Here is a 15,360-nt window from a genome sequence, read left to right on the forward strand (position 1 = left end):
GGTGTGGGGATGGGCTGGGTCGGGTTGGCGCAGGCGTGGTGTGTCACATGTCCCAGTCGGGTCGTCTTCAGTGGGCAGTGGGATATGTAGCCACCTAACCGGGCACCCCGGGATGCCTGGGGCCGCAGGAGGGTGGCTTCCCGACCCCGACGACTCCCACCCGCCGGCCATACATACGGTAGATGAGGAATGGCCACTTGATTGATCGAGTCATGCACTCACGAATCCCGGCGCCCATGTATAGCCGATTGGCCGTTCGTTGCAGCTCACTTAGGAATGTGCCGGCAACGGCTGCTGCTGCTACTGCTACTGCTGCCACTGCTGCCTGGTGCTGCCACTGCTGCTTCTGCTGCTTCTGCTTCTGCTGCCACCGCTGCTCCTGCTGCTGCTGGTGCTGCTGTCTCGCCGCCAGCGCCGTCTTCCTCTGCTGCTCCTATCACCCACCCCGCCGATTTTGGGACTGCCCACGGAGTCGGCACCTCCTCGGCTCCGCCGCCGCCGCCACCATCTCCGCACAGCCGCTGTCCCCCGGTGCGCGGCCGCGCCGCCCGCCGCCGCCGCGCCCGTCGCCGCGCCATTAACCGCCGCCCTACGCCTCCGGCCCCCAGCTCAGCCCCCACAGCGGCAGCGGCGGCGCGACTGAGCTGCTTCAGCTGACTGGGCGGCGGCTTGCCGGCTGGCAGCGCGCCCGCCACTGCTGCCAGCGCTTCAGTGCTTCTGGTCGCTGTTATGCAGATGCAAAGCCAAGACCACTAGCCCCCAGTACTGCTCACGGCAGCATCCTGTGGCCCGCCCGGCCAGCAGACAGTGACGGGCTGATGGCAGCGACTACAAAACAGTGCTGGGCGGTAAGAGGACTGCGAGAGTGGGCAGAGTGGGCAGAGCTATGCAGGGGAAGTCGGCAAATGGGCATCGGGCAGGTGCCTTGCCTTGCGACTTGCGTGTATATGTGTGTGTGGGGGGAGAGTTCAGGGGCATGCAGGGTACCTGGCACATCGCCTGACGGTCGCAGATGCTCATGGGCCATGATAGGGTGTGCGATGGGACAGTCGGGAAGGCAGGTTGGTGAAGTCCCGTAGGGTGAGCTGGTTCCCCAAACCCAGCAGATGGCAAACAATTTGCAAGGGCAGGGCAGGACGGCAGGAGTGCGCGGCTGAGAGGAGGGAAGGGCTGGTCGAACGCCGAAGTTACTGTACCTGCAACCTCCCCTGACCGGCAAGTGGCTGGCTGGCTTGAAGTTTGCCGACGCGCATCGGGCCGTGATAGGGGAAAGCCGGAAAGGACGCCGGGGAGTTGCTTGTGTTCATGTGCGTTTCTCCGCGCGTTGACCGGGCGCATTTCCCCAGTGCTTTAGTAGTATTATTATGCCCAAGACCAGCTTCCACCAGAGCGGGAGCGCAACGCTGCATGGCCATTTTGGCTGCTTACACAGTATTCGAAAGGTGGGTAACACGCGTGTGTCTCAGATTAACCCGTCATTATCACTCTTGCTCCCTCTCTTTGCACACACCTCTCCATCGCTCTCTCACACACCTCCAGTCAATCGTGACCTGCACCCTAGTTGGAGGGCAAGACGCCGCGGCCCCACCCTCGTCACGACACCCCTTCAATCGGGAACAAGGGCACAACCCGCAGAAAACCACACACATGCTGCCACGCCCAAGCGTGTTTATCGTGTGTGTACGGCCAGATAACAATCTGTCTGCTTCCACCGCTACCCTGACATGGAGCTGGTTTGTGCCACCTCTTAACCAGCACCAAACGCCGCGGCACGTACCATTGGCGATCCTTGACGCGGGCGCAAACTCCCGCTGCCGCTGTTGCTGCAGCTCCTGTCCAGAGCTCCAAGCCCCCTCCTACCTCCACCCCCTCCTAGCTACTCCTCCTCACCTTCCTCCTGCTCCACGCCCTCTGCTCAAACCACAGAACCACACGCGCGGCCTGTGCCGCCCCCCTGCCCCACTCTGCGCTCAGTCCTGCGCCACGCATGCCGGCCAGCCAGCTCCACCACATAGGCCAGCCAGCACACCAGCCCGCTGCCGACCAGTCGCAGCGCTCAGTCAGCAGCAGCGCTGAGACGCTGTTTAGATGGTCATGCCGGAGGGCATGCCCGAGGCGGTCATGCCGCCGGGGATCTCCGAGGGCTTGTGCTTCTCCACCATCACCGCCTGAGGGGGAGGAGCGGGAGGGAGGGGAGGAGGGAAGTGGCAGAGTTAAGGGCGGTGACGCGGTCCTCATCATTAATGTCTTCACGGAGCAGCAAGCCCCATCACTATGCTGCACCGTCATTGCTCGCTGCCGCTCTCACTCCATTCAAGCTTGCTCGGCCCCCTCCCTCCACGGCCTCCCTCCTCCGCAACTCCCCATTCGCCGCCTCTCCTCCTTTCCCAGCCCTCCTCCTTTCCCAGCCCTCCTCCTTCCCCAACCTCCTCCCTCCTCCCCTCCTCCCCTCCTCCCCTCCTCCTGCTCACCTGCGTGGTGAGCATGATGCCGGCGATGGACACCGAGTTGAGCAGGCCGTTGCGGGTCACCTTGGCGGGGTCGATCACGCCGGCGTCCAGCAGGTTCTCCACCTTGTCAATCATGGCGTTGTAGCCCACCTGGGGAGGTGGTGGGTTGGGGAGACGGGGGAGGAGGGAGGGGGGGGGGTCAGGGTTAGTGGCGCTGCGCGTTGGGAAACCAAAAGGCAGCCGCTGTCAGATCCTGGTCGGTTACGATGTCAGGCGCCCGACAGGGAGGAGGGGTGAGGCACGACCTGCTCCCTGCCCGCTACTGCTACTGCCACCCGCTACTGCTGCTGCCGCCCGCTACTGCTACTGCCTCCCGCTACTGCTACTGCCTCACCCCCCCACCACCCAGACACTGCCTCCAGCTCGCCTCACCTCGAAGGGCTTGCCCAGCAGGCGCTGCACAATGACCTCGCCCTCCACACCCGCGTTGTCGGCAATCAGGCGGCAGGGGGCGCGCAGCGACCTGGGGAGGAGAGCGAAGAGGGAGCGCGAAGGACAAGGCAGCAAGGGCTGGTGAGGACAGGCACGTGCCGTGCGGTACTCAAGCCGTTCCGGTCTGGCGGACTGCACAATGCTCTTCTGCGACAGCAGTCCAAGGACGACACTCCCCAGTAACCCGGCCCCACTTGCGAGGCATGGACCCAAGACTAGCCCACACATTCGAACGCGGCCGGCACAACTCGCTCGCTCTTCTGTATTGGGTTCGGTTTATAGTTTGGACTGGTATCTACAACCCCGTCACCCCGTACACACACACACACACACACACGCTTCTCACTTCATGACGATGTCGGCGCCCAGCTTCTCCTCGGCGTCCGTCAGGGTCTCCTTGAAGGCGGGGACCAGCTCCGACCTGTGCGGGGGCGCGTGTGAGGGCGCCAGCGTCAAGGCGTGATGCGGCGCGGTATGCGTGCTGCGAGGCAAACATGACGAGGCGGTGGCATATCCCGCGCGCAGCCGCTTACTGCCCTCGTCCCCTGCAGTCCCGCCTTTGCCGTGCACACCCGCCAGCCCCCTCCCACTCCACCCTCCACTCCCTCCAATCCCTCACAGCACTCACAGGTGCAGCAGCGCCGCGCCGCCGCCGGGCACGATGCCCTCCTCCACGGCGGCGAAGGTGGCGTTCTTGGCGTCCTCAATGCGCAGCTTGCGGTCCTCCAGCTCGGCCTCCGTGGCGGCGCCCACCTGGCAGCGGCAGCGGCGGTGGGGAGAACCAGAGGAAGGGGTGGGGGGGTGAGGAGAGTGTTGGTGGTGGGGATTTACATGTATGACTGGTTCAGGAAGTGGTTGGGGGAAAGGGGTGTCACTGGTTCCACTCTCCACCCAGCCATATGCATTCATCCCCACTCCGCCTCCCCACCCTCGAACCCCCTCCAAACCCCTCCCCCTTACCCCCGACGCTTCCCCTCCGCCTCCCTCACCTTGATGACGGCCACACCGCCGCTCAGCTTGGCGATGCGCTCGCTCAGCTTCTCGGTGTCGTACACCGAGTCGGTCTCGGCCAGCTCCTTCTTGAGCTGCGGTATCGGAATAGACACAACATGGAGATAGTTACATATCAGTTTGAGAAACGCTTGTTCGCCGCCCCCTGCCGCCGCTCTTCTCCCCCCAACCGGCCCCCCTGCCGCCTGCCCCCCCGCCTACGCGCACCTGCGCGATGCGCATCTCGATCTCGTCCTTGGAGGCGGCGTCGGCGATGAGGGTGGTGGTGTTGTTGGCCACCGTGACCTTGCGCGCCACGCCCAGCTGCTCCACCACCGCCTGCTCCACCTTCATGCCCAGGTCCTTGGCAATGAACTCGGCGCCGGTGACAATGGCAATGTCCTGTGTGGGAGTGCGGGTGGGGATGTGTATCACGAGCCGAGCCGAGTACGCAACGTTGGTACAGCCCCCCATGCCCCACCCACCTAGTGCACACAGCAACCCCCCCCGCACCCAGGTAATATGCACACGCGCACACACGCGCACCTGCAGCAGCGACTTGCGGCGCTCGCCGAAGCCGGGCGCCTTGATGGCGCACACGTTGAGCACGCCGCGCAGCTTGTTGACCACCAGGGTGGCCAGCGCCTCGCCGGACACGTCCTCGGCAATGATCAGCAGCGGCGCGTTCAGGCGGGTCACCTGCAGAGAGGAGGGGCGGATGTGTGATTTGGATGGAAGTGGGAGTGATGACACAACACACAAGAGGCACACGTGCCGTGTCGTCATGCCGTGTCGCCGCTTCCCCATGTTCGGCCGGCACACACGCACACGCACCTGCTCCAGGATGGGGATGATGTCACGGATGGCGTCGATCTGGTGGGAAGCGAGGGGGAGAGGGACAGGAGCGAGAGGTTAGACGTATGCCCCGAGCATACACACGCCCCGGGTGGCTGCCGGCGGTTCCATCATCATCATGCGTTCCCGCTGCCGCTGCTCCCGTTGCTGCCGCTGCTCCAGTTGTCCGCCGCTGCCGCCCCGTGCCGCTGCCGCCCCGTGCCGCTGCCGCCCCGTGCCGCCGTGTGTCCACGCATCATGCGCCAGGCCCAGGACCCTCGCAGCCCGCCGCTCTGCTGCCGCTGCGTCCGGAGTCCCTCCGCCACCACGCTGGTGGTGCTCCCTCCCCGTCCCACCATTCCTGTTCATTCCACACCCGCTTGCCACCTTGCCAACCGCATTCCCCCTCATCCCATGCTCCAACCTTTCCCATACCCCTGCCCCAAATACACACACGCCGCAAGGCCCACCCCCTTAAACACACACCAGACTCCCCCCACCCAACCTCCCCCTCCCCTCCCATTCCGCCCTCCCCATCCCCCCCGCCCTCCTTACCTTTTGGTCGGTGACCAACACGCGGCAGTTGTCGTACTCGACCAGCAGGCGCTCCTGGTTGGTCACGAACTGGGGGCTGATGTAGCCGCGGTCGATCTCCATGCCCTGAGGGTTGTGATACGGGTGCATGGAGGGTGTGCGCGGAGAGAGTGGGCGGGGGAGGGTGTGTGGGGGGGTGGGGCAGTGCCCCAGTGTCCCATGCCGGCTGCACGCTGCTCCTCTCTGTGACTGCCCCTCCCTCCCCTCGTCCTCGCCTCCTTCTCCCCCTCCCCTCCCCCAGTTTGGGCTGGTATTTACAACCCCACCTCCAACCCCACTGCCGCCCTCACCTCCTGCACCTCCACCACGGTCTCGGTGCTGTTCGAGGTCTCGATGGACAGCACACCGTTGGAGCCCACCTGCAGTCGCGTGCGTGTGTATGTGTGTGTGTGTGTGTGTGTGTGTGTGTGTGTGCGTGTTGGTGGAGAGGCAGTGAGTGTTCAGGCATGAGTGTATACGACACAGGTGTATGTGGGCGATCTGTGTGTGGGTCCGCCGTGGCTCAGCTCGGGGGCGACCCCTTGGTTGGCAGGCCCCTCCCACTGCCCGATCCGTGTGACAACGCTGTTCGCCCCTGCCCTCCAATTCACCTGCTCTCAGATTCACCCCCTAATTCCCCTTTGCAATGTTCGTATGTCCGTGCGAGCTCGTGCGCTCCCCGCCCTATCTCCCTTTGTTCCTGCCCGGCCTTGCCGCTTGCCGCTTGCCGCTGCCCCCACGTGGCCCCCATGTGCCTGCACCCGCATACCGACACACCACCGTCTGCCCACAGCACCTGCCCATCCGCGATCCGGTTCCACCCAATACACAACGGACCCTTGGCCGCAGTCACCACACAGACACACACAACTGGGCAAACACCCTCAACCCCAGCCCCATCCCCACCTTGTCCAGGGCATCGGCAATCATCTCGCCAATGGCGTTGTCGTTGCCGGCCGAGATGGAGGCAACGTTCTGTTGTTGTCGGTTGGGTAGATGCAGCAAGTGTTAGCGAGTCAACTGGTTGGTCGGCTCGTTGGCTCGGGCGCCGCGACTGCACACAGACGCTATCCACGAACAAGACTACGTCTGTAAAGGCGCTGCCCGCTGCGACGGCGGCATTTGAATTCGTCCGCTCCGCCCCGCCTCCCGCCCCGCCTGCCGCCCCTCGTCAGCCCTCCTCATCCCCCTCACCTTGATGTCATCGCGGCCCTTGACGGGCTTGGCGTGCTCCTTGAGCTTGGCCACCTGGAGGGCGCGGGCGCGGGGAGGACACCGCGTGGTGAAGGAGCATGTGACGCGAACAGGCGGGCGCAGGTGAGCGCCATTGCTTGCAGCATGCTCCAGCACACACACAGAAACACACAAACCCAATCACACAAGGACAAACACACGGTCCCAAGCTTTTAAGCACAATCCCAAACACTGCAACTAAAGTTACTAAGCACTCACCAGGTACTCGGCGGTCTTGTCCAGGCCGCGCTTGACGGCGATGGGGTTGGCGCCGGCGGTCACGGACTGCAGGCAGGAGGCGGGGGCGGGGGGGGGGGTGTAAATACCACCAGCCCAAACTACACCAAACCAAGCTAAACACACACATACACACACATACACACACATACACACACACTTAAACACTTACACACACACACACAAAGAGAGACGCACCTGCACATGCAACAGCGCCACACACACACACACACACACACACACACACACACACACACACACACACACACACACACACACACACACACACACACACACAAAGAGAGACGCACCTGCACATGCAGCAGCGCCGAGGCCGCCGCGGCCGTGGGCGCCGGCACGCTGGCCGCGAAGCCGGCCGAGGCGGCGGAGCGCGGCAGGCCCAGCGCCGTGGAGCCGCCGCCCAGCTGCCGGCACGCCACGGTCGCCTCCTCCGAGCCCCAGTGCTTGGAGCACACGGCGCCCCAGGTGGCGCCGCCGTCCGCCGAGGCCTGCGGGGTCCGTGGGTGAGGAGTGAGGGCATGGCGGCAGGAGGGGCGGAAGGGGCAGGCGGGGAGACATGCGTGCTGTTCTGCGCTGCGGAGCCCCAAGGTGTCCGTGGCGGGGATCATGAGGCCACCTGGCAGGGCGCTGGCCCGAGCTAGTCGGCGAACCCGTAGGACCCCATGATCACCCGTATCACCCGCATCATCCGCATGCCCCACAATCATGCCCCACATTCATGCCGCTACCGTAATCACGACGCGGACCATCCCTGGGTTCCCTCCGGACCCGCCTACCCCCCGCCGCGCCTGCAACCTCACACAGTCACACACCTGCAACCAGCCCGACTTGGCGGTGCCGCTGGGGCTGACGCGGCCGCCGCCCGCCAGTCGCAGCGTGAAGCTGAGCTTGGAGGCCGAAGCTAGCTGGCGGCGGCGGTCGACATCGGCGGCGCCGTGCGCGTGTTGCAGGTCGCCGCTGCCGGTAGCGTAGTGGCCCGAACCGCCGCCTAGCTCGCGGCAAGAAGCCAGCAGCACGGACGACAGGCCCGTACAGTCGTCATTCAACTCCAGGCTACAGGGAGGGGGGTAAAAGGGGGAAAGGGAGGAGTGTAAGGAAGCGCGTGTGAGGGGAAGGCTTCAGCTGGCGGCCAGTGCACGTGTGCGTGCTCGTTGGAAGGCGGCACAGTTCGTGGACGTGTTACGTAAAACGTGTGCACAAGGTGATGCCAAATCAACCCGGTGTGCACTGTATGTGCTGGCGGAATATAGTGTGTGAAACGCTTTGGGGATTCTCGCACCTATGTGGTGCGAATTTCCGCCTGCATGCCATGCCGAATCCGAGTGTGCCCACACCGGCCTATACTCCCCGCCAAGGACTGCGCTCGAGTGCAGGTCTCCGACTCTTCTCGTTGCCTACCTGATATCATGTCCTTTGCTGGGCTCGTCCCCCTTGGTGGCGATGAAAACTTTGTCGCTTCCGCTAGCCCACTGCAGACTGCCGACGACAATGAGCAGCGATACCAGCAGTGTGAAAGACCTTGCTTGACACATTTGGGCGGCTATAAAGGTGGTTCTAAACTCTGCCCTTCCGGCGAGGTTCTGCGAGGCGCGAGCCTCCAGTAAGTCCTTGACGCGCCTGCCTAAGACCAAGTGGATACTTGGAGTATGCTTGCGCCCATTCAACGCAAGCGCGTTGCCGCTGTGCGGCCGTGTCGAGGGTTCACAGCAATTGCTTTATTTAGCTCGCAACGATTTGTGTAGCTTGGGTAGCAATAATCGACAGGTTTTGTGTGTTGAGAATGACCAGTGAGTTTGTATCTGCAACAAACGCAAAGGACCGCAAACAGCCGCGCAGTACGGCGAATGTGTGTGACACACACATTCAGTGTGTGCGCTGTGTTTTGCACGCATCTGGCATTTGACAGCATGGGAGTCCCTGCCTGAAGATGACCGTGGCAGCTGCGCAGCGGCAAAGTGGCAGGCTACCGTATACAGGGGTCTCAGAGGCTGGCTGGACGCGCTCCTCGAGGCGCTTTGCCTTTGCGAGCGTGCGGACAAGTAGATTTTCTGGTAGCAACCGCCCTCCACATTCACCAGCATCATCGGTACCTGCAGGTAGTGGACAGGCTGGGTTCCTCCTGTTCGGACGTTGACACACGGGCTCGGCTGCTGGAGAGTGGAGGCGGGCATGCCCGTGGCGCGTGTGGACCTGACTTGGGACGAGTATGTAAGGGAGAGGGGTGAGGGGTGTGTGATGGGACAGGGTTCAGGCAGGTTGGCGAGGTCCCATAGGGTGCAGCTGACGCCCATACCCCAAGCAGACAGCAAACAATTTGCAACGGCAGGGCAGGCTGGTCGAACGCCGGAGTTACTGTACCGACAAGTTGCTGGCTGGCTGGAAGTTTGCTGATGCGCGCAGAGGGGTGAGGGGAGGGGAGGGGTGGCAGCCCGCAGCCGTACGGTGTACGGTAGGGCCGCGGGAATGTAGGCAGGCTGTATGAGGTTTTGGATACGTGACTATCTGTCTGTGTCCTTGCGAGGCCTGGCATGGCAGCGTGATTTACAGAAATGGGGTTCAGCATAATGCAACACCACACGAAGCCAGAGGCAAGCATCGTCGATAATGGGTGAGTTCTCAGGCCCTGACACAGCTCTGAGTCTTCCGACGCCTGGGCAAGCTGAAGCTGTGTGTGTGATTGAAGGCCAGGTCGTCCTTATGATTTGGCCAGGCTGCATCAGTTTGGCCAGAACACAGAGGGGCAAGTCCCAGTACTAAGAAAGTCCAATCCTCAGTGCCTCGAGCGCTCGCCTCGCGGATAGCATGAAGTGGAGGGGAGCACGTGGAGGAAACCCCTCCGTGTCACTTACAAGGCTGGAGGCCGGGGGGCCAGCATGGATGTGTGACGGGTGTCCCTGCGTCTAAGCTGGTACCTGATCGTCCGACACACGCATGCGATGCATAGGAACTCCGCAGCCCCACGCCGCGACATAAATACCAAACATGCCGCTCTTGTGCAGCCCAGGACCCACACTGCCCTGATCGAGCACCACAACAGAGCAGGCGTGTGTTTCCCTCCTCCAGCGCGGCACCGCACACGCCCCTGCCCCGCCACACGCACGGGTACTGTTCATCGGCGACACCCCGGGCCCCTACCCGTACCCGCCGGCGGTGCCTGGCAGGCGGCTCCCGGGCCTCTCCGCCGCGCCTCTCACACTTGACAGCCACACGCACGTCACCTCATTCATTCATTGGTGGCAAGCCGACCACGCCACAGATCGCTAGCTCCGAACAGGTGTGCACCGCACCTCCCTCAGCCGCGGGCAGGAGCGGCCTTAACAACCATGCCGCCGCGCCCACCCCCACCGGCCGCCCGCACTACGTGAGTCGTGGCATTGGGCGGAGCAGCCTGTGTGGCTCATGCCATTCCCGCCGCCAGTGCCGCTGGCACCAGTACCGCCAGGGCCGCGAGTCCCTACCAACAACGACGCGGCAGCTACCACGGCCAGCTGCAGGTCTGCCTACCAGTCGCGCCGTTGGTCGGGTTGGAGCGTGAAATAGTGCAGCGCCCGACATCTGCGTGTGTATGTGTGTATGTGTGCGTGTGGGGAGGGGTTGCAGGGATGTTTGGAAAAGTGGTGGTGGTGGTGGTGGTGGTGGTGGGGGTAAAGTGAGTTTGTCTTTGCCATTCCCAGGAATGACCAGAGACACGACGGCACATAACAAGAGTGATGGTGGTGATGGTGGTGGTGGTGGTGGTGGTGGTGGTGGTGGCCGTTCATGGAGAACGGAGCGAGGCGGGAGGGGAGCTTATCTGCCCGAGCCCAGCGGAATGGGTTAGGGGGGAGGGCACGAGCCAGCGACCTCAGCGCGTGCGCCCACTAACGGCGCCGGCCCCGACTCCGCTACAGCTACCGCCGTGCCTCTGTCTGTCGTACACACTCGTACTCACACTGACTTCCAGTTGTCGTACACTTTGGCCACGTCGGCAGGCAGGCCCGTCACGTTGCCCACCAGGCGGTCCAGCCACAGGATGGGCACGTGCTCGGCGGCGTGGCTGGCAGGGGTGATGGGGGTGGGGTGTGTGTGGAAGGTGGGAGGGGTGGGGTCAGGTGAGGGAGGGGGCGTCATTCGCCCGAGCCCAAAGAAACAGGTAGAGGGAGGGAGGGCGCGGGGGTAATAGAGGTTTTGGGGTGTTGTGAATACCAGCCCAAACTAGACCAAAACCCACGAAAACGAGGTGAGTGCAGGCAGAGGCGTTAGTTGCAAGCGATAATACTGATGGGATGTGGGCCGAGGCGAGCTAGCGGCGCGTGTGCGTGTGTGTGTATGTAAATGCGCCAGGAGACGAACGGGTTTCGAACGGGCAAGTGCGTATCTGGTAGTCTGGCGCCCCGTGCGCCAGTGCGGCCCCCACACACACACCTGCGCAGTAGCGACTCGGCGTTTGCGGCCATGAGGTCCGTGTACGCCACCTGGTGCAGCGTGTCGGAGCCGCCGCCGGGAGGCAGCGGGTCGGCGGCGGGGCCGGACTGCGGGCGCGAGTGTGCGAGTGGGGAGGGGACGTTAACTTTGAACCAATCCCGTAAGGAAACAGTCGCGGGGAGGGGGGGGGGGACTACACTCATGATTAGTGGTAGACGGGTGTGTGGGCACCTGCCGGAGCACGCCGGAGCACCACTGAGAAGACCCGCACCCGAGACTCGCACCCGAGACTCGCACCTGAGAGTGCGGAGGAGGTGCAGCCCGCCAACCCCAACCCCAACCCCAACCCGAACTCCAAACCCAACCCCAACCCCAACCCGAACTCCAACCTTCCCACCTGCCCCACCTTCCCACCGCCCCGCCTCGCTGCCGCCGCACCTGCGCCAGCCTCACGGGTGTGCCCACCCGGACCTCGGCCTCCGCGCCCATGAGCCCGGCCAGCTCGTGGCGGGTGCGCGCCAGCAGGTGCTGGAACTCCACAGGCAGCAGGCCGCGGCCCATGTCGAGGCCGTTCAGCCGCTTGTTCACCAGGCACTCTGTTGCAGTGGGGTTCACGGAGCGGGGAGGTGCACGGCACAGGTGTTGGTCACAGGTGTGTACGTGTATATACCAGCCCTAACTGGGGAGGGGGGCGAGGTTAGCCATTCATGCGAACGGTTCGTATTGTACAAACCCGCATCCCGCGCCAGCCCTTCCGGCTACCGGCCCCTCCTCGGCCCCGACCCCCTCCGCCCCCTCACCGGCGAAGCTGAACCCGTTCCACATGCAGCGCAGGTCGTCCAGACTGTCGCCGTAGGGCAGCACCTGCAGGGAGGGGGGTTACATGCATGACTAGTCAAGACGAGATGATGTTGACAAGTTGTTGCAGCAGATCAGTCAGGGGGGGACGGGGGCGCGGGAGTTGCAAGGTAGTGGTGGAGCTAGGGGCTGGCGCTGGGTCAAGCAGACGGCGAGGCGAGTCGGCGAGTCTGGCCTGGCCTGGCATCGTTCTTTGCATGGTGCGTCGCGTGGCGTGGCGTGGCGTGTCCACCTAACCCACTCTCCACCTTCCACCGCCCTCGGCCCCCTCGCCTCCGCTCCGCTCCGCTCCGCCCCGCCTCCCGCCCCGCCTGCCGCCCCTCGTCAGCCCTCCTCATCCCCCTCACCTTGATGTCATCGCGGCCCTTGACGGGCTTGGCGTGCTCCTTGAGCTTGGCCACCTGGAGGGCGCGGGCGCGGGGAGGACACCGCGTGGTGAAGGAGCATGTGACGCGAACAGGCGGGCGCAGGTGAGCGCCATTGCTTGCAGCATGCTCCAGCACACACACAGAAACACACAAACCCAATCACACAAGGACAAACACACGGTCCCAAGCTTTTAAGCACAATCCCAAACACTGCAACTAAAGTTACTAAGCACTCACCAGGTACTCGGCGGTCTTGTCCAGGCCGCGCTTGACGGCGATGGGGTTGGCGCCGGCGGTCACGGACTGCAGGCAGGAGGCGGGGGCGGGGGGGGGGGTGTAAATACCACCAGCCCAAACTACACCAAACCAAGCTAAACTAGGGGGGACCCAGTGCGCGAGGGTGAGCCACGCCGCCACACAGACCAGGTTTAAGGCCACAGCCGAGGCCAGGGCGCGGGGCATGGGGCCAGCCTTGCGCGCACACGTATGTGTCCGCTGCTGGTGCTGGTGCTGCAGGGCGGCTGCACGCCAGCGTCTCCCCTGCAGACGCTGCGCGCATCGCTGCTTCTGCTCCCGCGGCCTCTTGCCGGCTGGTGCGCGCACGCGAAGGCGGACGACGTGAACTGCCACCCCGCCCGATAGCTGCCTGGCAGCTGGCCGGCCGGCTGGCTGGCTGGCTGGCCGGCTGCGTGCCCAAGGCAATAGAATTCAGGGGGCCAGGCCGACCGGGCGTTGGCACTCGGTTGGCTGTCACGCTGCCTCCCGGGCTGCTGGCGCGGCCGCCGCGCGGCGCCCCCCACACGGCCTACGCGCCAGTGCTGCCGCCGCCGCCTCCACCTCGAGCGCCCGGCCCTGCTGCCGCCGCTGCTCCCCACCCCGCCCGTGTGGCAACGCGGCTGCTGCAATGCCCTCTGCCCTCCCCAGCAGCGCTCAAGGAGCCGCCTGTGTGGGACTCCTCGTTGGCCTGTGTGCCGGGCTGCGTGGCACACAGGCACAGCCAGCCTGTCGCCTGGCCGGCCGATCCGGCGCCGGCGCTGTTTGTCGCTGTCTCCGCCCCCCGCCCCGGTGCTGCTCACCCCTCATCCTCGTCCTCGGCTTGCTCACGTCCACGCCGGCTCTTGAACTTCAGACCCTCCGCTGTGGCAGCGCAAGCACCTGCGCGCCCCCGCCCCTCTACCGCGTGTCCCCCTGACCCGCGTTCCCCTTCCCCTCCCCTTTCCCCGACCTCCGCCGCACCTGCAGGCCGTAGTGGATCATCTCGCGCGCCAGCACCGAGGCGGTGGTGGTGCCGTCACCCGCGGCGTCGTTGGTGCGGCCGGCCACCTGCATGCATGCGGGTTGAGCGAAGGCGGGTTGAGCGAAGGTGCAGTGAGGGCATAGAGGCGCACCGTTGACCCGGTGTGTGTGTTTGGGCTCGCGGCGTTGCATGTTGTGGTCCGCGGCGGGGGGTGGCACATTCACATATATGCTCGCCGTGCGCACAGCTGCTGTTGCTGCAGGGGCCCGGAGACCGGGGGCGTGGCTGCCTGGCTGCCGGGTCGGAGCCCGCGCTGGGGGCCGCACGCGGACCGCCCCAGAGCCCCGCCTGCCGCGTGCTGCCGCGCATGCCGCTGCCGTGTTACTCCGCCTCACAGCCACAGCGTGAGATGGCTGAGCTAGGGCATGGCGCGGACACCACCTGACTGCTCTCTCCAACAACGCCCCGCGGACCTGCATGCGTTCTTGAAACGCCCCCACGAAACGCCCCCAGAGGGCTCCCCCCAGCCCCCGGTTGAGCTCGTGACGCATTCCGCTATCGCCAACTCCAACGCTTGCTGACCTCCTTGATGAGCTGGGCACCGGCGTTCTCCACGGGGTCCTTCAGCTCGATAGCGCGAGCAATGGACACGCCATCGTTGATAACCTGGGGCACACCGAACTTCTGCTCCAGCACCACGTTGCGGCCTGTAAAATACAAGCATTTCGCGTCAGCTGCACTGCAAACGGACGCGGCCCTAGCGAGAGGGTCGGCGGCGCATGATATGTTCTGGAGCACTCCAGAAGGCCCAATTACCAGCCTCGCCAAGCCAATTATAGCCAGATCACCTAGCTGTATCTAAACATATCTTACCGCGGGGGCCCAGGGTCACACCGACGGCATCGGCCACCTTGTTGATGCCCGCCTGCAGCCTCCGGCGCGACTCCTGGTCGAACACAATCTCCTTAGCGTCAGCAGCGCGGATCACCTGTGGAAGAAGCGGGGTGCGGACGCGAATTGAGCGGACTTGCGGATATGGGTCAGCGTGCAAGCCCAGCCGCAACCGTCTCGTGAAGCTTGCTTACCAGGCGGCGCGCAGCGCGGGCCGGCTTGTTCTGGAAGGGACGACCAGTGGTCTGGCGAGAGCCCTGCAAAGAGCGGAGGGCATGAGCTCAGAGCTGCGACCAAGAAATGCTGCCGCTTGCGACGCACCTTGGCAAGCTGAGACTGCGCCATTGCTGCTAGTTTCCGCCGAAAGTTCGACGACTAACTAGGTACGCAAAAGAGATAGCAAGTCGAGTGAAAGTGGTCAGCGTAGGTGGGGGCACTGAGCTTGACCCTCCGAGCCGAACGCATGCGCAGAACTTTCGAGGGCTTCCATGCGCTTCTAGTCCCGTGCCTTCGCGAAACAGGCGTTTCCCCATAGACTAATACGCTCTACCATGCACTTCCATTTCATTGAAGCAATAAAACCCACGGCATGGTTTCGGAAGTCCAACATGTTCCTCAGGATGCTCGGTGGGCCTGCATCGGCGACGCGCGTGTACCTCTGAGCTGAGGCTGTTGCTTGACTGAAGCATACCATGTAGCAGAGCTTTTGCGTAATCAACCCATGCAGAAATGCGCGGCCGTGCGGCCAGCCATGACACGGGTGCAAGGAAGC

At 64.2% G+C, this 15,360-nt stretch overlaps 1 protein-coding gene across 2 annotated transcripts; it reads right to left on the reverse strand.

The window, feature by feature from the left end:
* Positions 1 to 1,412: 1,412 nt before the first annotated feature.
* Positions 1,413 to 15,124, reverse strand: CHLRE_04g231222v5 (uncharacterized protein). Of its 2 annotated transcripts, XM_043062105.1 has the most exons (29): positions 14,910 to 15,124; positions 14,783 to 14,845; positions 14,571 to 14,685; positions 14,280 to 14,404; positions 13,697 to 13,783; positions 12,698 to 12,763; positions 12,440 to 12,493; positions 12,035 to 12,098; positions 11,673 to 11,830; positions 11,235 to 11,341; positions 10,762 to 10,866; positions 10,335 to 10,385; positions 8,229 to 8,447; positions 7,643 to 7,883; positions 7,121 to 7,318; positions 6,792 to 6,857; positions 6,534 to 6,587; positions 6,246 to 6,314; positions 5,651 to 5,719; positions 5,322 to 5,426; positions 4,767 to 4,805; positions 4,479 to 4,631; positions 4,161 to 4,334; positions 3,932 to 4,027; positions 3,571 to 3,695; positions 3,289 to 3,363; positions 2,883 to 2,973; positions 2,472 to 2,600; positions 1,413 to 2,168 (listed from the first exon to the last, which is right to left on the reverse strand). In XM_043062105.1, exons 1-29 carry the CDS (start codon positions 14,931 to 14,933, stop codon positions 2,085 to 2,087), a joined length of 3,006 nt encoding a protein of 1,001 aa, XP_042925458.1. In that variant the 5' UTR covers positions 14,934 to 15,124; the 3' UTR covers positions 1,413 to 2,084. The 2 variants fall into 2 exon arrangements, with proteins under 2 accessions (XP_042925458.1, XP_042925457.1); XM_043062106.1 differs by lacking the exon at positions 10,335 to 10,385 and having other exon boundaries at positions 8,229 to 8,306.
* Positions 15,125 to 15,360: the final 236 nt, after the last annotated feature.

This window comes from Chlamydomonas reinhardtii, chromosome 4 (genome assembly GCF_000002595.2).
Source record: "Chlamydomonas reinhardtii strain CC-503 cw92 mt+ chromosome 4, whole genome shotgun sequence".
Classification (NCBI taxonomy): domain Eukaryota; kingdom Viridiplantae; phylum Chlorophyta; class Chlorophyceae; order Chlamydomonadales; family Chlamydomonadaceae; genus Chlamydomonas; species Chlamydomonas reinhardtii.